This window comes from Macrobrachium rosenbergii, chromosome 48, assembly GCF_040412425.1.
Source record: "Macrobrachium rosenbergii isolate ZJJX-2024 chromosome 48, ASM4041242v1, whole genome shotgun sequence".
NCBI classification, from domain to species: domain Eukaryota; kingdom Metazoa; phylum Arthropoda; class Malacostraca; order Decapoda; family Palaemonidae; genus Macrobrachium; species Macrobrachium rosenbergii.
Genome location: NC_089788.1, coordinates 17,386,839 through 17,412,194, shown reverse-complemented (window position 1 = coordinate 17,412,194; position 25,356 = coordinate 17,386,839). Strand labels below are relative to the sequence as shown.

Sequence of the window (25,356 nt, the reverse complement as noted above, 5' to 3'; positions counted from 1 at the left end):
ATACGCTCATCCTGGCACTAGTGCCCTCTTGGCACAGTGCCCTAACATCTAAGAGTGATCCTGGCCCCTTGCCCAGAGGAGGTAGCCAGTGTGATCTCTTCCTTTTTTTGTACCTAGCCTAGGCCACCTAAAAGTACGGTACATCAATTTAGTAACCTTGTTCTTTCCACTTACCACCGAGCCGCAGTAATCATGTAAGTAGCATAACTAATTTCAGTAATCTTAACTATTGTGAAACGAGCCACGATGCTCGTGACACGCATGGCCTAAGACCTCAGTGAGGCACCCATTTTATCATATGAGGCAACCCTCATGAATTAACTAGTAAATTTTAATTGTATTAAACATAAACCATGTTGTAATTTAGTTAGAATGTTAACTCTTATGTTGGTGCTACGGGTCGGGTTAGGATAGGTTAGGTTAGGGAATATCATAGAATGTACCACTAGGCTAGGTCTAAAACACATCATGATTGTAGGAGGTAGCCTATAATAACCGTGAGCACCTTCTAGTACTATTAGAATTAGGTAAAGTAGTGATTATAGCTCATATCCTATCTAGGGTTAGGTAGTTCTGTAGCTAGGTAGGCTAACCAGGACTAATCTGCTCAGGGGAAGGAGAGTAACCTACGAGAGGCGAACAGCTTGTTTAGTATAGACCTTCACGCCCGAAAAGGAGTGAAGGCCCTCTTAAAGGGGGAGCTTTTATAAATATTATCGCTTTCGACCGGGAAAAACATTGTTTATGTCGTCTTGTATTTAGGTAGGGAAATTTCCTATCAGAATATTAATCCGATTCATCTTCAAACAATCTCTGTTGACCTAGGCCGGTCCGGAGCCGGTAGGTAAATTCCAGACTGGACCTCTTTTCTTTGTCTATTATTCTATTAAAGGAAACAATTGCAAGAACTCGTCGGTCGTTGATCGCACGTTCGTTAGACAAATCCTTTGTTTTCTGGCTTTGTTCCCCCTTCAGCGGTATATGTGCTAAAAAGTTTGTAAACTGTTTCTGACTTTTGTAGCACCGAATGTGGGAGAATTTGAGTTTAAAAGGACCTAAGATCAGAGAGCTTTAACACGTCCAGTTGCCTCATATCTAAACACTCATGTTGACATTTTTCTAATTTCCAATAAAGAAAAAAATAAGAATTTCAACTTATCTCAAAATTTGAAACTTATAAATGACAATATTTCATATTACCATAGCTTAAAGTACTTTCAGAAATGTACTTTGTACTCAGCTGTGCAAAGAAATTTCGTAATAAATACTGTACATTTATTTGAATAATGACCACTGCCTGTAACAGCAGGTTTAATATTTTAATCTGTTATCAGCTTCATTTCTCCACAAGGTTTGCACTACAGATGATGGGTTTTATGGATAGTGAGAAATTCCAGACTGAATTTGATCTAAACATAACAGTAGCAGCTCTGATTTTTTTATTGGAATTCTTATTTTCCTCAATGCATGCATAAGCAGGGATCCAACAAATTTCAACATGCATACTGGTCTCATATGATTCGTGGAATGAAAATTTAGATACGCTGCACAAACAGATTTATAAGACAATAATTTTGAAGGTCTTTTGCTTTTTGTCACACCACCTCGAGTCACTGAAAATCATAAATTTCTGTGGTGGCATGTTTTATATCACTTTAACTGCTTGCCAAATTGCAGACAGTTCTACTGTGCTAATTTGAAGTCGAACTCCAACTCTGGCCAAAACTATAGTGAAGTATGTACAGTTTATGTTAAATGAAGTTCAGAAACATCTGCGGATTTATCCTCTACTGGCTATTACTGTAATATAAATACTATCTTACCTGAAATAGCAAAAATCCTTCTGCCATCACGCCATGATCAATGTTACGGAGGGCCTGCAAGGTTTCATACATGCCAGGGCATCGCTTGAGTACTTGGGATCGCAACCCATACTTTAATAGGACCAAGCCAACTCGAACAGTACTTTAACTCCTAAAACAGAATAAAATACGGGTCAGCATTTAAAATTCTTCTTGTATGAATAAAATCAATCTATCTCTTACAAGATACAGAACGGTAAAAACAAAAGATGTGGATGTGTGAATGTTATTTTATCCAAAATGAAAACTTATGACCTGCAAGTCAACATTTCACAGTTTGTAACCTACACTTGGATTACTGTATAAAGTGAACCATGGGCAGAGAAACTGCTCTTTGTAGCAATCACAGAGAAAATTCTTCCTGCTGTTTTCTGTCTGTTACTTTTCCATCTATTCTTGTCTGACCTATCTGCCCAGTTTTACTAACTGATCCTTACTTCAACTTTTTCTTTTTTGCACAATCCTCTAAGCAAGCCCTAAAGCTGCGACAACCTTGTTTCTAGTTGCGCACAAATATGACGGGAGAAGCATCCTGAATTACAGCTTACCTTCACAAAAGAACGTATCCCAAACTCTGAGGACAGAGGACCGCGGTAATGTGCGGGAAAATAGACACATAAACCACTCTGTCATGTAGAGGACTGGCTCCACCTTGTGCTTTTTCTGCAAAAGTGAATGACTTTGTCAGCAGAACTGCTTCATGAGTTCAACATAAATTTTGCAACAAATATTGTACTATCTAATCTGATATCAGTAACTAAAAGTCAGAATAAGAATTTCTTTCAGTTCTAAGAGATGCAGGACTAAACACAAATAGTAGACATGAAACATAACACTTCAAGTAGTCCCATATTTGTAAGACAATGCTACAAAATAGTTCAGTCAATGTCAAAATATCTATGAAGTAAAAAATACTCCATAAAACAACTACAATTTACCACTTACTAAATGTTTATAAGCTGAAGGTGAGGTTTTCTTCAGTACTTTGTACAAAATATCTCCATCAACTTGAATGGCTTCCTGCAAAAATAATCCAACTCAAAATTAACATCAAATCTCTCATAAAAAATTCATCTTAACAAGGAAATAAGTTATGCCTTTTTATCTTTAACAGAACTTATAAACAAGATTGACAATAATGCAGATTCTTAAGGAGTCTTACCAATCCATGAGCATAGTAACCAGGGACATATTTATCGCAGATTGCTTTTAAGCACCAAAACGCTGGCTCGGCAGGCATTTGCATGAGAAGGACGGCTGCAAGAGGAGCGTGTGCCTGGCAGTACTCATCGGGAGACACCTGCACATGAACTTTCAAGACGCGAAACAAATCTTTTTGTCTGGAAAACAAAGGACAGAATTCAAGTAAAATCACATTCACAGAACACCAGGCACCAAGATTTCATGATAACTTTTATACTGGATACCAATTAGGATAAGGATAATTGCTGATAAAGCCAAAAGACTTAAAAATCAAACAAGGTGGTCACTTTCAACACTTTTTGTTGAAATGATCAATGTTGCTACACACTTATGCAGTACCTACACAATTGATAGGCCTTATTTTCACTTCAATCACCTTTATACATCTGGTTGGTTGATTATGAGGCCTTGTCCCAGCACATTACCTTGCCAAAGGGAACCCAGTAAGAATGCTAAGCTATTAAACAGAATAAAAGGTCTGGTGTGGAATAAAGGTCTGGTGTGGAACAAAAGTCCTGGTGTGGAGCAAAAGGCCTGGTGTGGAATTAAAGGTCTGGTGTGGAATAAAAGGCCTGGTGTGGAATAAAAGGCCTGGTGTGGAATTAAAGGTCTGGTGTGGAATAAAAGGCCTGGTGTGGAATAAAAGGCCTGGTGTGGAATTAAAGGTCTGGTGTGGAATAAAAGGCCTGGTGTCGAATAAAAGGCCTGGTGTGCGCCTCTGGAATTTTTCACCCAAAACGGACAATTTATATAGCTGTGCCATACAGTGTTTAAAGTAATTTTTAATGTGGAAATTATTATACAAAACTGAGAAAAGACCAAAATCATAACGATGGACTAAATAAAAATCCGAATTTTCTCAGACAAGCGCTTCAAGGTATTTTTTCTACTTATTTGTCATTTTCACAAATTTTATTTTAAAAGAGATCTTTCACATTCACAATGGATTTCTGATCCCATTTTCCTGCCGAGAGCAACCAGATATGTTGAACAGCAGCACCAATATGCAGGAAATGTGCCTCTCTGTCGAACCTCTCAGTTCCAGACACTGGCGGATCCAGAAAAATTTCAAGGGGGGCACCAATTTTCATATTATACATATATATATATATATATATATATATATATATATATATATATATATATATATATATATATATATATATATATATATATATATATATATATACACACATACACATAAATACATACATACATACATACATATATATATTGTATACATATATATGTATATATTTCTTTAATCGATTTTTTATTTTTTTCCCATTTTTATATTTATGTTATTATTACCTAACTCTTCAATATTATTATTTTAAAATTATATTTCATGGGGGGCACGCGCCCAGGTGCCCTCCCCCGATCCGCTAGTGTATACGTGTGTGTGTGTGTGTGTGTGTGTGTGTGGTTGTGTGTGTGGTGTGTGTGTGTGTGTGTGTGTGTGTGTGTGTGGTTGAAGAGTGGCCTCAAGGTCTTCGGGCAGTCCCTGGGGACTGCATAAGAATTCCCCTCTTCTGAAATATTACATATATATATACATACATACATACATATATATATATATATATATATATATATATATATACATATATATAATTTGAGAGAGGGGGGTGAAGAATTATTGCAATTATTACCACACACTGGGCATGACCAACTTTCCAGGGAATCAGCAAGAATTCCCGAAGACTGAAGCAGCTCCCGTGGAGCCCAAAATGACTCCAGAGTCCCAGCAGAATCCAGACACAACTTGTGTCAGTTTTGAAAACTAATGATCAGGCGGAGACAGATGATCTGTACCAAACGAAGATGCTTCTAAGTTTGCTTTCATTTGTGTTTGAACAGTGCTTTGGCTCCGGGGTTAAATACCCCCGCGAGAATATCTTTTATATAAGTCTTGTTGTGCTAATCACGGAAGTATTTATACTTCGTGGAATTTGCATGGAACTGGTTCAATTCTTTATTTATTTCATGGCTTTGGACAACTCTGACTGTCCGAAGGAGTCTGGAGTTCAAGACGGCAATAATTCTCATATTGAAGACGACGACAATTCTGACTGTGAAGAAGACCATTGTTCAGACAGTGAAGAAGAGAGTTCCGATAATGAAGAAGACGAAGAATTAACTAAGGAAAACGAAAACGTTTTAAGGCTTGAAAGAGAGATGTTACAGAAGAATCAGCTGATAACCGAATTAAAAAAGACGGTAGACGGTCTCACGCAAGGAGGAATGAAGCTGGAACAAAACATAAAAGACCTGGAACGCCTCAATCAACACAAGGAAAGAAAAATCTATTCAGTGTCGGCAGAAATGCAAAAACTGAAAAAAAGAAATGACGGAAAAGCTGAAAGACACAGAACTCCAAATAAAGGAGAACGAGGACAAAGACCAGAAGTTAATTAATGAAAATGAAAATAATTAATAATTTCCCATATTTTGGTAATCATAGAATCAACTAAAAACGATTATTAAATAAAATTATCTAAAAATGAAAAAAATCCCGTAGGGTGGGTCTGCCCAGACCCAACTTGCACCAGATAGGGTTAAGAGACTGGCCTGTCTTGGAGGCCTTTGGGCCTCATCCTTGAAGTTCTTGGGCCCTCTCCAGGCCTGCTTCCCCAGCCTGGCAGGATACCTGCCTTCCTCCGAGGAAGCAGCCTCTGGGTCGGACCCTTCCCTTCAAGGCTGCCCTCAAGAGACTGGCCAGCCTTGGAGGACTTTGGGTCTCATCCTTGAAGTTCTTGGGCCCTCTCCAGGCCTGCTTCCCCAGCCTGGCAGGATATCTGCCTTCCTCCGAGGAAGCAGCCTCTGGGTCAGACCCTTCCCTTCAAGGCTGCCCTTAAGAGACTGGCCATCCTTGGAGGACTTTGGGCCTCATCCTTGAAGTTCTTGGGCCCTCTCCAGGCCTGCTTCCCCAGCCTGGCAGGATACCTGCCTTCCTCCGAGGAAGCAGCCTCTGGGTCGGACCCATCCCTCCAAGGCTGCCCACCCATCCCTTCAAGGCTGCCCTCAAGAGACTGGCCAGCCTTGGAGGACTTTGGGTCTCATCCTTGAAGTTCTTGGTCCCTCTCCAGGCCCGCTTCCCCAGCTTGGCAGGATACCTGCCTTCCTCCGAGGAAGCAACCTCTGGGTCAGACCCTTCCCTTCAAGGCTGTCCTTAAGAGACTGGCCAGCCTAGGAGGACTTTGGGCCTCATCCTTGAAGTTCTTGGACCCTCTCCAGGCCTGCTTCCCCAGCCTGGCAGGATACCTGCCTTCCTCCGAGGAAGCAGCCTCTGGGTCGGACCCTTCCCTTCAAGGCTGCCCTCAAGAGACTGGCCATCCTTGGGGACTTTGGGTCTCATCCTTGAAGTTCTTGGGCCCTCTCCAGGCCCGCTTCCCCAGCCTGGCAGGATACCTGCCTTCCTCTGAGGAAGCAGCCTCTGGGTCAGACCCTTCCCTTCAAGGCTGCCCTTAAGACTGGCCATCCTTGGAGGACTTTGGTCCTCATCCTTGAAGTTCTTGGGCCCTCTCCAGGCCTGCTTCCCCAGCCTGGCAGGATACCTGCCTTCCTCCGAGGAAGCAGCCTCTGGGTCGGACCCTTCCCTTCAAGGCTGCCCTCAAGAGAATGGCCATCCTTGGAGGACTTTGGGTCTCATCCTTGAAGTTCTTGGGCCCTCTCTAGGCCCGCTTCCCCAGCCTGGCAGGATACCTGCCTTCCTCCGAGGAAGCAGCCTCTGGGTCAGACCCTTCCCTTCAAGGCTGCCCTTAAGAGGCTGGCCATCCTTGGAGGACTTTGGGCCTCATCCTTGAAGTTCTTGGGCCCTCTCCAGGCCTGCTTCCCCAGCCTGGCAGGATACCTGCCTTCTTCCGAGGAAGCAGCCTCTGGGTCGGACCCTTCCCTTCAAGGCTGCCCTCAAGAGACTGGCCATCCTTGGAGGACTTTGGGCCTCATCCTTGAAGTTCTTGGGCCCTCTCCAGGCCTGCTTCCCCAGCCTGGCAGGATACCTGCCTTCCTCCGAGGAAGCAGCCTCTGGGTCAGACCCTTCCCTTCAAGGCTGCCCTCAAGAGACTGGCAAGCCTTGTAGGCTTTTGGGGCCAATCCTTAAAGGGCTTGGGCCCTTTCCATGGGAAGGGTCAGACCCATAGGCTGCTTCCTTGGAGGAAGGAAGCGGCCTCTGGGTCGGACCCTTCCCTTCAAGGCTGCCCTCAAGAGACTGGCCATCCTTGGGGGACTTTGGGTCTCATCCTTGAAGTTCTTGGGCCCTCTCCAGGCCCGCTTCCCCAGCCTGGCAGGATACCTGCCTTCCTCCGAGGAAGCAGCCTCTGGGTCAGACCCTTCCCTTCAAGGCTGCCCTCAAGAGACTGGCAAGCCTTGTAGGCTTTTGGGGCCAATCCTTAAAGGGCTTGGGCCCTTTCCATGGGAAGGGTCAGACCCATAGGCTGCTTCCTTGGAGGAAGGAAGCGGCCTCTGGGTCAGACCCTTCCCTTCAAGGCTGCCCTCAAGAGACTGGCCATCCTTGGAGGACTTTGGGTCTCATCCTTGAAGTTCTTGGGCCCTCTCCAGGCCCGCTTCCCCAGCCTGGCAGGATACCTGCCTTCCTCTGAGGAAGCAGCCTCTGGGTCAGACCCTTCCCTTCAAGGCTGCCCTTAAGAGACTGGCCATCCTTGGAGGACTTTGGGCCTCATCCTTGAAGTTCTTGGGCCCTCTCCAGGCCTGCTTCCCCAGCCTGGCAGGATACCTGCCTTCTTCCGAGGAAGCAGCCTCTGGGTCGGACCCTTCCCTTCAAGGCTGCCCTCAAGAGACTGGCCATCCTTGGAGGACTTTGGGCCTCATCCTTGAAGTTCTTGGGCCCTCTCCAGGCCTGCTTCCCCAGCCTGGCAGGATACCTGCCTTCCTCCGAGGAAGCAGCCTCTGGGTTGGACCCTTCCCTTCAAGGCTGCCCTCAAGAGACTGGCCATCCTTGGAGGACTTTGGGCCTCATCCTTGAAGTTCTTGGGCCCTCTCCAGGCCTGCTTCCCAAGCCTGGCAGGATACCTGCCTTCTTCCGAGGAAGCAGCCTCTGGGTCGGACCCTTCCCTTCAAGGCTGCCCTCAGAGACTGGCCATCCTTGGAGGACTTTGGGCCTCATCCTTGAAGTTCTTGGGCCCTCTCCAGGCCTGCTTCCCCAGCCTGACAGGATACCTGCCTTCCTCCGAGGAAGCAGCCTCTGGGTCGGACCCTTCCCTTCAAGGCTGCCCTCAAAAGACTGGCAAGCCTTGTAGGCTTTGGGGCCAATCCTTAAAGGGCTTGGGCCCTTTCCATGGGAAGGGTCAGACCCATAGGCTGCTTCCTTGGAGGAAGGAAGCGGCCTCTGGGTCGGACCCTTCCCCTCACCAATACTCTTTGCTTTCTCTTACCCTACTTTTTCAAAACTGACACTTTCTGTCTCCGAAGGCTTCCAGACGATTTGAAGCATCTCGGAGATTGTTCTTGGACACTTTGAAGCTCGGCGCATGCGCGAATGGCATTTCTCTCGTCCTTTCAGGAGCCGGAGACTGAAGGATTCCAAAATGTCTTCAAGGAAAATCTCGAAGGTTTTAGATCATTTCAACATCGCGATAACCATTACTTGGAGTTCTTTTTCTGGCACATAAACAGCTTCTTTGCTTTAAGGAGTCGTCTTCTATAAACTTATGAGATTCCCTCTTACTGACAATATTGATCATCCCTTCGATTCTTCCTTGCTTCTCCGAAAAGTAATTCTGTGAATCCAAAATCTTTGAAGTAGTTTCTAACACCTCAGGTTATCTACTTTTTTCTTCGTCAGCATTCTTCAGTATACCTCCACGCCGATGTCGTCTCTTTTTTGTTCCTTCTCTTTCTTATTTCGAGCGAAGAACTGCTCCAATCGGTAATTTTGGGCATCCAAAATCCCCTCTCAATCAGCTTAGAAAACACCTCAAGTTCTCTACCTTTTATTTCGTATAAATTCTTCAGTTCCTCCGTTCCACTGTCTTCCTCTCTTCTTGATTATTTCCTTCCTTATTTCGAATGAAGAGCTTGCGTCCGTGAGTGACAATACGACTGTAGAGGTGCCGAATAATCGCAGAAGGCGGGAACCTCGACTTCATACTGCTCCACGAAGTAGTCCATATTTTCAGCAGTAAACAATTACAGACTGAAGCTATCTGCCATTCTCGTGATGTACTTTTCCCTCTTGAAAATCTCTTTTAGTCGATCTGCTTCGTCATCCAGTTCATTTTAACCATAAACTTCACCTTCTTTGCTCACATGCTGTCTCTGAAGGCTTCAAGACGTCTTCCTGGAGGATCCCTGAGATGGCCACTGTAGTCCTTGGTGTCAGTGCACCTATTGAGTGATGGCGCTATACGCATGAGCGGAAGAATTCTAAAACGACTGCAGGAAAAACACGAAGATATTACGGCGCCAGGCGACAATGATTCTTTCTTGCAGCAGAAGGTATGAAATTTTCTTGAAAGCTTTACTGCGACGAAAACATCAATATTAAAAAAAAAAAGAAAGAAATTAAAAATTTAGTGAAAAATCATCATCGTATCCTTTTCTCTCGTCGTTGGGAGAAATATATATATATATATATATATATATATATATATATATATATATATATATATATATATATATATATATATATATATATATATATATATATATATATATATATATATATATATATATATATATATATATATATATATATATATATATATATATATATATATATATATATATATATATATATATATATATATATATATATATATATATATATATATATATATATATATATATATATATATATATATATATATATATATATATATATATATATATATATATATATATATATATATATATATATATATATATATATATATATATATATATATATATATATATATATATATATATATATATATATATATATATATATATATATATATATATATATATATATATATATATATATATATATATATATATATATATATATATATATATATATATATATATATATATATATATATATATATATATATATATATATATATATATATATATATATATATATATATATATATATATATATATATATTTATATATATATATATATATATATATATATATATATATATATATATATATATATATATATATATATATATATATATATATAAATATATATGATATATTTATGTATATTTACATTTATATATCTACATATATTTATATATCTATATATATGTATATATATACATATAGATAGGTAGATAGATAGATAGATAGATAGATATCTCCTCCCGACGACGAGGAAAAGGACATGATGATGATTTTTCGCTACATTTACATTTATTTCTTTAAAAAAATGCTATTTTCGTGGCAATAAAGCTTTTAGAAAATTTCACCTGGGAGGACAAGATCAACTTGGAAATTATTATTATAGATAGATACATATACATATAAGTATATATATTTATATATATATATATATATATATATATATATATATATATATATATATATATATATATGTGTGTGTGTGTGTGTGTGTGTATACACTGGTTTGTGCGTCTGTGTGCGTTAATTTTTCCCAATAGTTAAAAATAAGGTGGTCTCAAGAATTTCTGTTTCCTGAAATGGTCATCACTAGCGCCCAGTAATCCAGTCAGCTTCAAGAGAAAAGTGACCTTTTTGTTTTAACAAGGCTTCTCCATTGCCATTGATCACCTTATTAAGGGGGAGAGAGAGAGAGAGAGAGAGAGAGAGAGAGAGAGAGAGAGAGAGAGATGGCTGCCTCCAGCAAGGAATGATTAAGTTTTTTCGCATAGCAGAGTAAGTTATAAATATATAGTTTTTTTATGGTACCAGCATCAAATTATAATAGTAGATCTTTTGAAGGATACAGAGTAGTTTAAATCGCTTGTCTTATTTAAAGAAAAATTCTTCTTCGGAAAAGAAATAATTTTTAGATTCTTCAAGAACACTATTAAAGACGCACGGAAAACTTTTCCAATATTCCTGGAAAACCTGTCTACCATATACTTTGGAGGCTTGTATTTCAAGTCAATGGTCCCTGTATGCTTGTCCCGTATGAATTGGATTCATATTCTAAAAAAAAAAAAATAATAGTAATAAAAAAAATACTCATAGTAGCATGAGTCTTAAAATGAAGAAGCAAATCCACAGTTGTATATTTATCTTTAAATATATGTACATATACATAACTGTGGAATTGCTTCTCCAATAATAATAATAATAATAATAATAATAATAATAATAATAATAATAATAATAATAATAATAATAATAATAATAATAATAATACTGAGATAATATTAAGCAAACTTTTTACTGATGAAGATGCAATTTTTAATAATTTTAGTAGAACATTTTTTAAACAACTTTTAGAGCTGGCCGTGCTGGACACGACCTTTGCCTTCAGTTTGTATAAACAAACTGAAGGGATGGCCATGGGATCACCACTTGGTCCAATTTTTGCTAACATCTTCATGTGCTCCCTGGAGGAGCGCATAATAGAAGAATGTCCCATTAGGTTCCGCCCTCTATTTTATCAAAGATATGTTGACGACACGTTCTCCCTATTTCGTCATGAATGTCATGCAGAGTCCTTTCTGGAGTTCGTCATCCGACAACATCCAAACATAAGGTTCGCTATGGAGAAGGAGGTAAATAACAAACTCCCCTTCCTTGATCTTATTATTTCCAGAGGTGACTCAGGTTTTTACACAGGTGTGTATAGAAAAAATACATTTACTGGTTTGGGAATGAATTTTTATAGTTCGTGTTTCTTTCATTTGAAACAACTGTATTTTAACCCTCCTCCATAGGGCTTACACCCACTCGTCAAACTGGAAGAGTTTCCACGATGAGATATCCTTTTAGTGAAATATTTCAATAATAATTGTTTTCCATCACGACTTTTTTCAGATCCCTAAATAAACTGCTACTACAGAAAATGACTCGGCAACACCTGAATCGACTGTGCCGAAACTAAAGATGCATGCAAGTTTCCCTTTCGTGCATGATGATACTTTTAGGAGAAAATGCACAGCCATTATTCAAAAGAGTTTTCCAGCTTTAAACCTGAAAATCATCCCGAAAAATCCCTTTACAATAGGGTCTCTGTTCAGAGTCAAAGACCGGCTCAGTCCTCTGTTTTCGTCCAGCGTTGTTTACAAGTACACTTGCCCGGGATGTGATCACGGGATATACATATGTGGGATGCACGAGGAGGCTGTTGAAGGTCCGCATAGATTCCCACAGGGGCATAAGTCATAGAACAGGTAGCAGGTTATCTAATCCTGAGCAATCAAATATACGAAATCAATCAAAATTATGTAAAACTTATATTGGCAGCAAGGATTTTTCCATCCTAGGCCGAGTGCAGAACAACAACGACTTAACCATCCTAGAATCCATAATTATCAGGAAGACTGTGCCGTCGTTAAATACTCAATCGTCCTCAGTGAAATTGTTTATAGCCTAGTTTGGGCAACTGGTTTTCCTCACTCTGTTTGTACTTATTTATGTTAGTCTTGTTCTTTCTTTCATATAGGTAGGTTGTTTTAAGATTTTAGTGAACTCCTTTTACTCATTATTGACTTGTCTTGGAATGAGGTGTTTTGTTTTAAATATTTTTACTACATAAAGAGCTGTTGCCATTGCATTAATTTGTTATTGATGTTCGCAAATTATATTATATTTTATAGCCTTGACAATGCGACTTGGAATTCGTCATGAAACGTCGGCATTGAAAATAAACTGTAGATGATGAGGATGCCTTTCCCTACTGCTTCCTTCGTGATGATGTATATATATATATATATATATATATATATATATATATATATATATATATATATATATATATATATATATATATATATATATATTACTAAAGGACCTCATTCAAACTGCATGGTATCTATAGATACCATCCAGTTTGAATGAGGTCCTTTTAGTAATTTAGTTAATGCACAGAACAATTGTGTATGTGATAAAGTTAATATATACGTATGTATACATATATGTGTGTGTTAGTGTGTGTATTAACAGATAGTTAGACACAGAGATAGATGCATAGATAGAAAGATATATATTATATATAAATATATATATATATATATATATATATATATATATATATATATATATATATATATATATATATATATATATATATATATATACATATATATATATATATATATAAATATATATATATATATATATATATATATATATATATATACATATATATACATATATATATACACATATACATATATGCATATATATAGTAGGGAGTACGGATAGGAAGAACAGTCAGCTCATCATTGATATATTTATTAATAGGTGCGCTTCAGGATCACCCATATCCCATCTTTTCTGGCTAAAAAGATACAAAAACACTAATTAAAACTGACAACAGAGCTTACAAAATTAAAATGCTTTAAAGATTGAAAAATGACAATGACAAAACAAGAAATAGATTACCTTCAGTAGTAAAGTCCAGAGGATGAAAACTGAATAAGAGTAAACAAGGTTAGCAAGTAAACAAGAAAGGGGGGTTACTATAGTACGACCGTTTTAGGAAGAGACTTTGCCCCTCTTAAACTGACCATTAACCTTCTGACTTCAAGCTCTCATTGTTTGCGCCTGTTATCAAGCACGTGTACTATAATAGAAAGTTCTGAATGAAGTTTTGTTGTCCCACTTAAATTTTAGATAAGAAAAAAAAATTCAATATATGAAAATGATAGATGCAAGAAATTTGGAAACCTAGATGTGCTTTCATTTTCAGTTTTGTTTATTTGGATGCTGTACTGAGCAATGTTCTTGAGTTACGTCATCTACTATAGTTTTTTATTACTGTTCCTTTGCTGTTATCGAAGTCATATAATTGTGATATAGTTTTGAGCTTTTGAATTGTTTTCTTTCGTGTATGCCGTGATCCGTCTTTACCTCCTTGCTGTATCAAGGTTGAATTTTCACTGTGCACCTATAAAATAGCTCATAATAATTATTTTCTTTAAATATTGTTACATATATATATATATATATATATATATATATATATATATATATATATATATATATATATATATATATATATATATATATATATATATATATATATATAACAATATTTAAAGAATGTTTATTATGAGCTATTTTATAGCTGTACAGTGAAAATTCAACCTTGATACAGCAAGGAGGTAAAGACGGATTACGGCATGCAATGAAAGAAAGCAATTCAAAAGCTCAAAACTATATCTATATATATATATATATATATATATATATATATATATATATATATATATATATATATATATATATATATTACACATTTATACAGTATTAGATTTACCTGTGCTTTTAAAGCACTGTCATATGATACTCATCACTGCTGTGGCATTTCTGTTATATGTAGATTTTTAAAGATATTTCTGCCACTTTCTGTCGAAAAAACAGATCTATATTTCAATTTATTTCAATTTCAGTGTTCAACAGGATATCACACAACAAGGGAAAGCAATAAATTTATTTACAATCGAAGTATGAGGAGACATTACTTATGAAGAATCCTCGTCAGAGGATGCTACATCGATAACAAAAGAATCTATATATTTATCAATGCAAACATCTCTTGAAGCGTCATCTCTTTTTATATCTTCGGCATGTCTCACATCATTAGCCCAGTTGTCAGAAGATATGGATTCAATTGCTTCTTTGACCAAAGGAAGCAGGTCTGATTTTAAAATGATTCTTCTTTGCCACGTATGATTTTACCTGCGCCCATATCAGTTCTGTTGCATTATACTGGCAGTGATATGGAGGCAGCCTAACCACTATGTCCATGATCTCTTGCCAGTTTGTCAATCACGTAATCATTTTCTTTACATGAATGTCTTTGCAACTTTACTAATTTTTTATTAGCCAGTCTTTAACTTCATCCTTTTTGGCAGACATTGTCGGAGGTTTATTAATTCGAACTGAATGATAAGAAGCGTTATCCAACACTATGATGGCAGATGGCCCTATATTGGGAAGAAGCTGGGTTTTAAACCATTTTTCAAACACTGCAGAATTCATCTGAATTTCTAGATTGCGTATCCCTTGTCAGCTGGGTGCTTGATCATTGATAAAAATATTACCCAGAAATGTGGTTAATATTGCAACCAATATTGTGATTGTGTCTACTTACTCTCCAATGTTATTGATGTACAATTAGAAGGAATAAATCATAGGTAAAAATTTTTATTCTGTCACGTCTGTCTCTCTCTCTCTCTCTCTCTCTCTCTCTCTCTCTCTCTCTCTCTCTCTCTCTCTCTCTTCATTTTTTTTTGCCCAGCTAGTGGAATAGTAAGCGGAACCATAAAGATGATGAACATTCTTTATGATTAGTTTTCTGACGAACATACAAATAATTTTTAACTATAATACACAACTGTGATGTAGCTGTCCTTTACGGATTCAAACAGAATTAGAGAAAATGACAAAAAAAAAAAAAAAAGAAGACTGTCATCCTCAATCAGTGCAGTGCTTATACCTCTGGCAACACTAAACCCCGATATATAGTACTTATCCTATGTTTATTTATTTGTGTTGTTACATTAATTGCATAATATCTGTATCACGGATCGCTACTATCACAATATTATCATATAAATAAAACAGGTTAATTTGCAGCAAAACAACAAATACAAACGCTATTACAATGATTGTTTACGATTTCGTGCGTCTGGTAGCATGCTACGGGTGACTACCGTCTGAAAACCCTCCGGATTGTGGTAAGTGTGAGGTCTCATCTCGGCCGTAATCAAAGGGTTAATAATTTTGGAAAACACGGTCGTAGTTCTCCAGATGGAGAAGGAGACTCTACATCGAGACCTTCAGCAAACGGAAAATAGCCGAACAGAAATGCAATCCTCAATAAACAAGCTAAACGAGGACCTGGAGAAACTTCGAAAAGAGAATGGTAGGAAGCAGATTCACATTGAAAGTCTGAACAAGGAAAACGAGAACAAGACCCTGAAGATCAACTATTTAGAAGACGAGTTGCAAGTCCTCACCACTCAGCAACAGATGGCCCAAGAAAATCTGAAACAGCTCGACCAGTGTAAAATAGAAATTATTGAGAAAATGCAACAACTGGAAAATCTTAAAGAACAGAACTTGCAGAAGGATAGAGAGATCCTCCGACTGCAAAATGAGTGCACTCAGAAACAAATGGAAGTCGTACGTTTGTTGAAAGAATCTAAAGCTGAAAACCCGAAAGCCAATGAAAAGCTCAACGAAATGACGAGGAGGGCAGTTCAACTCGAATTCGAACTAGCTGAGGCGAAGGAGGAACTCGAAACGATGGAGTTCGAAAAGATGGAAGCGACCTTGGAACTCGAACAACTTCAAGAAGAGACATTGAAGAATAAGATGAAAATGGTGCCTCAAGAACAAACTATGCCACAGACGAAAGCTGAAGAGAAAAAGGCTTCGTATAAAACTCGATGTCTGAGGAAGCCCCAGATCAATTGCAAGGCTTTCTACCAACAAATGGACAGCATCGAGGAGAAACTTCGCCAAATCAGTGCACTGAAACGACCCTCTACTGGCACCAAGAGGCACCCAAAAGACCCAATTAAAGCTCCAGCGAATCAAAAGCCCCTAAGCCGAAAGGAAGCGCATCACAAAATGAGGCTGGAATCTGCAGCCAGACTACAAACACTGGAGCGAGAATCAGAAATGGTTCGAAGGCTGTACAAGATCAACTCCGTCACGTGAATGGCGCGTCAAGATGATTCTGCTTTTGGATGAAGACTCGTGGTTTGCTTGCGGAGGAAAGAAGCCACGATATCTACGATGTTGGGAACAGGAATAAGCTGAGGTTTGCGAAGGAAATCAACCCCGGATATGGATGTGGAAGCAACTCTGCGCGATGGACACACTACAGCGACTGGTGGGACTGGCGGCAAGTGCCCGGACACTGGACTGTTGTGCACCCGTTCCCCTGCCACGCGATACCCTCTGGAACCGGGTATCAATGCCCAATCACATAAGCGAGGAAGGCAACCACTGGCGCGGCGTAAAAACCCGTAAGTTTCATGCCTCTTTCCTTATGTGAAATGGGTTATGCATTGCATAATGGATCCCATTCTTGCATATACTGCAGAGGCAACCACTGGCGCGGCGTAAAAACCCGTAAGTTTCATGCCTTTTATATATGCAAAATGTGGGTTTTATGCAATGCATACCGGATCAAATTCTTGCATATACTCTCGTGGCAACCTCTGGCGCGGCGTAAAAACCCGTAAGTTTCATGCCATTCATATATGCAAAGTGTTTGATCCCAGCGTGGCCTTAGGGGCACTTAGGGGCACTAAGATCTTGGTCGATGGGCATCGTCAGAAGCCGCTGTACTTAGAAGTCGTGCAATTTGGAGATTGGAAGCTTCCTGTCCATAGCGAAGGAATGATTGGATTGCGGATTTCACCAAGGAATCGAACGTTCCCAGCAGCGAGCAGAATCATCTGGAGACGTTACAAGATGTAGGGTCATAAGATTGAGGATTTCATCTATCTTGGCTAGCTGATGGAGCTGAGAATGGGGAAGGGTCCACCCCTGGTAAAAATAAACCCCCATTCGATGACGCTCTGTTAGCAATGATGCCCCAGGGGTGAGATCACTTGTGGTGGTCGTCATATATATATATATATATATATATATATATATATATATATATATATATATATATATATATATATATATATATATATATATATATATATATATATATATATATATATATATATATATATATATAATATAATTATACTGCATATATATGAATGAATTATCACCGTGATTCCTGTACAAGCAATAAGCTACAAATGTCCTTATAATATCCAATTGCTCTACCCATTCAAATTGCAGAAACATGTTTAAAACTGAATGCTAATTTTGCTTATATTTACCATCAACTTTTTGAATTACGAAGGCATCAAGTTTAAATATTTTCCCCATTTTTATATTTGCTAATGTTAGTATTATCTAAATCTTCAGTATTATTATTTTATCATTATTTTTAATTGGGGGGGGCACGTACCCAAGTGCCCTCCCCCATCCGCTAGAGTATACATGTGTGTGTGTGTGTGTGTGTAGATTGGCTTCAGGGTCTTCAGATATTCCCTGGGGACTCCATTAGAATTCCCCTCTTCTAAGATTATATATATATATATATATATATATATATATATATATATATATATATATATATATATATATATATATATATATATGATATATATATATGATTAGAAAGAGGGGTGAAGAATTATTCCAATTATTACCACACACTGGGCATGACCAACTTTCCAGGGAATCAGCAAGAATTCCCGAAGACTGAAGCAGCTCCCGTGGAGTCCAAAATGACTCCGGAATCCCAGCAGAATCCAGATACATCAATTACTGTGTCCGGGGATCAGCAAGAGTTCCCGAAGACAGGATCGGCTCCGGCGAAGCCAGGAATGGCTCCAAAATCGCAGCAGAATCCAGAAACATCAGTTACTGTGTCCGGGAATCAGCAAGAAATGTCCTTTAATACCCAGTTCGCTCTACCTCAGAAATAATATATTTTCATATGTTACCCGAAGGGGAATTTTTTTGTTGATAATAAGTTCGTCGTCTCATGGGCTCGAACCACGGAAGAAGGCCGTGTGGTTAAATGCGCGTCACTGTAGTCCTGAGTTCTCGTCTTCCGTGGTTCGATCCTATGAGACGACGAACTTATTATCGACTAAAAAATTCCCCTTCGGATAATATATATGAAAATATATTATTTCCACGGTAGCACGAATTGAATATTAAAGGACATTTGTAGCTTAATGCTTGTATATAATATATGTATATATATATGAATATATACGATATATATATATATATATGTATGTATGTATGTATGTATATATATATATATATATATATATATATATATATATATATATATATATATATATATATATATATATATATATATATATATATATATATATATATATATATATATATATATATATATATATATATATATATATATATATATATATATATATATATATATGTATGTATGTATGTATGTATGTATGTATGTATGTAAGCATATTACTAAAAGGACCTCATTCAAACTGGATGGTATCATTAGATACCATCCAGTTTGAATGAGGTCCTTTTAGTAATTCTACTAATGCTCAGAACAACTGTGTATGTGATAAAGTTAATATATTCTATGGGTCCCTTTTATCTGATATATATACATATACATATACATATATACACACATATGTAAAGTGTTTCATAACAAAAACAAGTATTTTAGCCAACACTTTCTACTTTTAAACGACAGTGCTTCGTTCGTGTCAACAACTAAGAATATTTTGAAACCCAGTAAATAAAGCTACGGAGTCGATAATATTATCATGGAATGCGACCTCTGGCAGCCATAATTAAAAGACCGATACAGCGCGCATGCTCAGTCTCTTGTAAAAAAAAAACAAGGCAGAAAAGACTGGCCAAGTCTCATTTCTTTCTATTTTAAGGCTTTTGAACGATACTTGGAGAGAATTGTAAATAAAAACTACAGTAACCATTAATTTTTACTTATTTGTAATGGAACTAGTCTATAAAAGTGGATAAAACTATGAAAGTATCTAATGAATCAATCGGTATAGGCCTAGCATTCTAGGCTAAGGTGTTTTTCCTTGGTGCTACTATTCTTAAAGGTTATTTTTCCCCCAGCAGGATGATTCGATAACTGTTAACATAAAGGAATTGTTTTTATATATCCGAAATCAATTCGTAATCAGAATAAGGTTTAAATGATATAACACTTTACGTAATGAGTTGATTGAGGGTGCAGGTCTAGCCTAGGCTACCAAGCCTAACTTCCTTGCTATCACTAATCTATAAGATATATATCGTTTGATGAAAACAAATGAAACCAGGATTTGTTACACATACAAAATACAACTATTTGTACTCTGAATCGACTAATAGAAGCTATTTGTTACCGTTTGTTCACGCCGTCCTGAAATGCTCTCCCCTGGTGGGAGACGTGAAGTCAATTTCGTTTAAAAAACATCGTTTGATAAAACATCTCTAACGCTGCCTTTACATGTAAAAAAACTGAAAAATTGATGGCATGGACTAGATCCTACAAGCCTACACTTTCCTAAAGGTCTTAATGACCACTATCGGATCCAGAAAAATTTCATGGGGGCCACCAATTTTCATATATATATATATATATATATATATATATATATATATATATATATATATATATATATATATATATATATATATATATATATATATATATATATATATATATATATATATATATATATATATATATATATATATATATATATATATATATATATATATATATATATATATATATATATATATACATATATATATATATATATATATATATATATATATATATATATATATATATATATATATATATATATATATATATATATATATATATATATATATATATATATATATATATATATATATATATATATATATATATATATATATATATATATATACACATTACAGCTTTTACATATATATATATATATATATATATATATATATATATATATATATATATATATATATATTTATATATATTTTTTTATCAATTGTTTTTTTTCCCATTTTTATATTTCTTTATGTTATTACTATCTAAATCTTCAATATTATTATTTTATAATTTTTCATTGGGGGGCACATGCCCAGGTGCCCCCGGCCTGGATCCGCTAGTGGTTCCAGAGGTCCTTTATTCCTCACACCGTTGGACTGTGGAACAGCCTCCCTGAGGATGTCGTGCAATTGGAACTTCAGAAGTTCAAGTTAAGATGCACAATACATTACTACCACAAGGAAATTCTCCTTGTGTTTTAACATCTAACTTACATTTTTATCTATTTATTTATTTGTTAATTTATCTGTTTTCCTAATAACTGACCTCTCTTCCTTTATTTCCACTATCTTCTGTTACTTGTTTCAAATGAACAAAATATTCTTTGGAAGCTTAAATTTCAGGTCACTGGCCCTTGTGGGCTTGTTCCATATGAATAAGGTCCATCTTCTGAATAATAATAATAATAATAATAATAATAATAATAATAATAATAATAATAATAATAATAATAATAATAATAATAATACGAAGGATATGGAATATGCCAGTGGAAATTGTACCCATAATCATAGGAACACTAGGCACGATCCCAAGATCCCTGAGAAGGAATCTGGGAAAACTAGATGCCGAAATAGTTCCAGGACTCATGCAGAAGAGTGTGCTACTAGGAACAGCGCGCATAGTGAGAAAAGTGATGGACTCCTAAGGAGGCAGGATGCAACAAGGAACACCCCCCCACACTATAAAAACCACCCAGTCGAATAGAATGACTGGTTTTAGACCCCCAAGAAATAACAATAATAATAATTATGCAATTGCACGTACCCGTGTCCACCTTTCTGTAGGAACATTTCGTGAAGCGGGAACTGTCTGTCGGTGGAGATCCTTGCGAATGTCGTCTTCCAGGCGGGCATCGGCTGGGGATCCAGCAAGCTGCTCGAAAACTCCAGGATTGCGTTCCAGCTGTCTGTTGTCGGAAATAATCCAAATGAATTCAGAACGGAAATGTTCTGGACTGACTAATTTCTCAATTCTAGAAATGTTCTGGGATGACTAATTTCTCAATTCTGGAAATGTTCTGGACTGACTAATTTCTCAATTCTGGATTGACTATTTCTCAATTCTGGATTGACTAATTTCTCAATTCTGAAAATGTTTTGGATTAACTAAGTGCTCAATTCTGGAAATGTTCTGGATTGACTAATTTCTCAATTCTGGAAATGTTCTGGACTGACTAATTTCTCAATTCTAGAAATGTTCTGGGCTGACTAATTTCTCAATTCTGGAAATGTTCTGGACTGACTAATTTCTCAATTCTGGAAATGTTCTGCTCAATTCTGAAATGTTCTAGATTGACTAATTTCTCAATTCTGGAAATGTTCTGGACTGACTAATTTCTCAATTCTGGAAATGTTCTGGATTGACTAATTTCTCAATTCTGAAATGTTCTGGATTGACTAATTTCTAATTCTGGAAATGTTCTCTAATTTTCAATTCTGGAAATGTTCTGGATTGACTAATTTTCAATTCTGGAAATGTTCTGGATTAACTAAATGTCAATTCTGGAAATGTTCTGGACTGACTAATTTCTCAATTCTGAAATGTTCTGGATTGACTAATTTCTCAATTCTGGAAAATTGACTCATTTCTCAATTCTGGAAATGTTCTGGACTGACTAATTTCTCAATTCTGGAAATGTTCTGGATTGACTAATTTCTCAATTCTGGAAATGTTCTGGATTAACTAAATGCTCAATTCTGGAAATGTTCTGGACTGACTAATTTCTCAATTCTGGAAATGTTCTGGACTGACTAATTTCTCAATTCTGGAAATGTTCTGGACTGACTAATTTCTCAATTCTGGAAATGTTCTGGACTGACTAATTTCTCAGTTCTGGAAATGTTCTGAACTGACTAATTTCTCAGTTCTAAGCATCAAGCCTCAAAAGACATGAAAACAACGGCATTGTGAATTTCGTAATTCATTTTGCTATTTTATAATAAAAATTACAAATGTAATAAGGCACAGACAGTATGCAATATGTAATCATCACGAAATACAATTATTAAAAATAATACATTAAAAAAACAGACTGTATAAGATGTTCACATTAACAGATGACACATAACAGCTATTAGAAAAAATATAAAAAGTTCAAATTGAATTGAACTGAACTGAATATAGAATTTAGGCCAAAGGCCATGCACTGGGACCTATGAGGCCATTCAGTACTGAAACGTAAACTGACAGTAAAAGGTCTGAAAGGTGTAACAGGAGGAAAACCTCGAAGAAGTTGTACTAAGAACCAATTGTTAGGAGAGGCTTGAGGAAAACAAACGAAAGGGGTTGCAGCAAGGGGCCTAAGGCACGCCGCAAAGAACCTTGAGTAATGCCTACACTGTACCGCATGAGGTGCACTGACGGCACTAACCCGCCCGCCCCCACAGAGGTGAAAATACTAAAGAGAATCAAATAGAGAATGTGCTTACTTGTGGGCACCACAGAGGTGCTGCCATGAGCGAGCGCGCAGTGCCGACGGAATCCCTCTTCGACATCTGTCGCGGACTTTTTTGTATTTCTTGAGCATGTGGGTGTCCCAGCTGGTGAACATCTGCAGCCATTTCTTCTCCCTCTTCCTTATCACGTCCACAGGAACAGATTCTTCCCTGCGGGTGATTATAATAATAATAATAATAATAATAATAATAATAATAATAATAATATAATAATAATAATAATAATGGTGAAGAAATCTACACTGACAAAATTGTGGATTTCTTCACTATTTTAGCGATTCGATTGAGATTTTTTATAATAATAATAATAATAATAATAATAATAATAATAATAATAATAATAATAATAATAATAATAATAATAGTGAAGAAATCTACACTGACAAAATTGTTGATTTCTTCACTATTTTAGCGACTCGATTGAGATTTTTTATAACTATAATAATAATAATAATAATAATAATAATAATAATAATAATAATAATAATAATAATAATAATAATAATAATAATATAACAATAAAGAAATCTACACTGACAAAATTGTGGATTTCTTCACGATTATTTTTATGATCAAACAATAATGAGATAATTTTAATAATAATAATAATAATAATAATAATAATAATAATAATAATAATAATAATAATAAATAATAATAATAGTGAAGAAATCTACACTGACAAAATTGTGGATTTCTTCACTATTTTAGTGACTCAAACAATTATGAGATTTATAATAATAATAATAATAATAATAATAATAATAATAATAATAATAATAATAATAATAATAATAAGTGAAGAAATCACAATAATATCAGCGTATATCAACACTGACAAAATTGTGGATTTCTTCACCATTTTAACGACTCGCATGACTATAAGACTTTTTAATAATAATAATAATAATAATAATAATAATAATAATAATAATAATAATAATAATAATAATAATAATAATAATAAAAGTCAGTGGCAATGCCAGTGACGATAACAATGACAAAAACAATAATAATGACGATGAAGCAAAATAAATAACACCTATGAGAAAAATAATTCAAGTTCTACTTCAGCTAAATTTGGAAATCTGACTCACTTAGTTATGAATGAATGAATGTGGTTAAGACTACAGTTACTGTTTACAAGATTTAGATAGATGGTTTGAGCATGTACATTTCTATAAATTTGTCCCCAGAGAGAGAGAGAGAGAGAGAGAGAGAGAGAGAGAGAGAGAGAGAGAGAGAGAGAGAGAGAGAGAGAGAGAGAGAATTTGCATATGTATCCTGGTATGTATATGGAGAAAGATAATCTGTATACCTTTACCTTGGCACTAAGAGAGACAGAGAGAGAGAAATAATTTGTACACCTTTACCTTTGCACTGAGAGAGAGAGAGAGAGAGAGAGAGAGAGAGAGAGAGAGAGAGAGAGAGAGAGAGAGAGAGAGAGAGAATTTTTATGCCTTTACCCTGTCACTGAGAGTGTGGGAGAAATAGAATTTGTACAGCTTTACCCTTGCACTGAGAGAGAGAGAGAGAGAGAGAGAGAGAGAGAGAGAGAGAGAGAGAGAGAGAGAGAGAGAGAGAGAGAGAGAAAATTTCAATACCTTTACCCTGTCACTGAGAGTGTGGGAGAAATAGAAATTGTACACCTTTACCCTTGCACTGAGAGAGAGAGAGAGAGAGAGAGAGAGAGAGAGAGAGAGAGAGAGAGAGAGAGAGAGAGAGACCTTTTTGTCACTGTCAGAGAGAGAGAGAGAGAGTTTTAATACCTTTACCCTGTCACTGAGAGTGAGAGAGAGAGAGAGAGAGATAGAATTTGTACACCTTTACCCTCGCACTGAGAGAGAGAGAGAGAGAGAGAGAGAGAGAGAGAGAGAGAGAGAGAGAATTTTTATACCTTTACCCTGGCACTGAGAGTGATAGAGAGATAAAATCTGTACACCTTTACCCTTGCACAGAGAGAGAGAGAGAGAGAGAGAGAGAGAGAGAGAGAGAGAGAGAGAGAGAGAGAGAGAGA

General features: G+C 36.7%; 1 protein-coding gene across 1 annotated transcript in view; it reads right to left on the bottom strand.

Moving 5' to 3' along the window:
• Positions 1-1,444: 1,444 nt before the first annotated feature.
• The window catches only part of LOC136830992 (TBC1 domain family member 10A-like), a 25,774-nt gene continuing 1,862 nt past the window's right edge, over positions 1,445-25,356 (bottom strand). The window contains 7 exon segments of the mRNA XM_067090932.1: positions 1,445-1,974; positions 2,411-2,525; positions 2,808-2,882; positions 3,025-3,202; positions 21,649-21,698; positions 21,700-21,790; positions 23,313-23,489. Of these exon segments, the coding sequence (XP_066947033.1) occupies positions 1,937-1,974; positions 2,411-2,525; positions 2,808-2,882; positions 3,025-3,202; positions 21,649-21,698; positions 21,700-21,790; positions 23,313-23,489 (724 nt within the window). The 3' untranslated portion in view covers positions 1,445-1,936.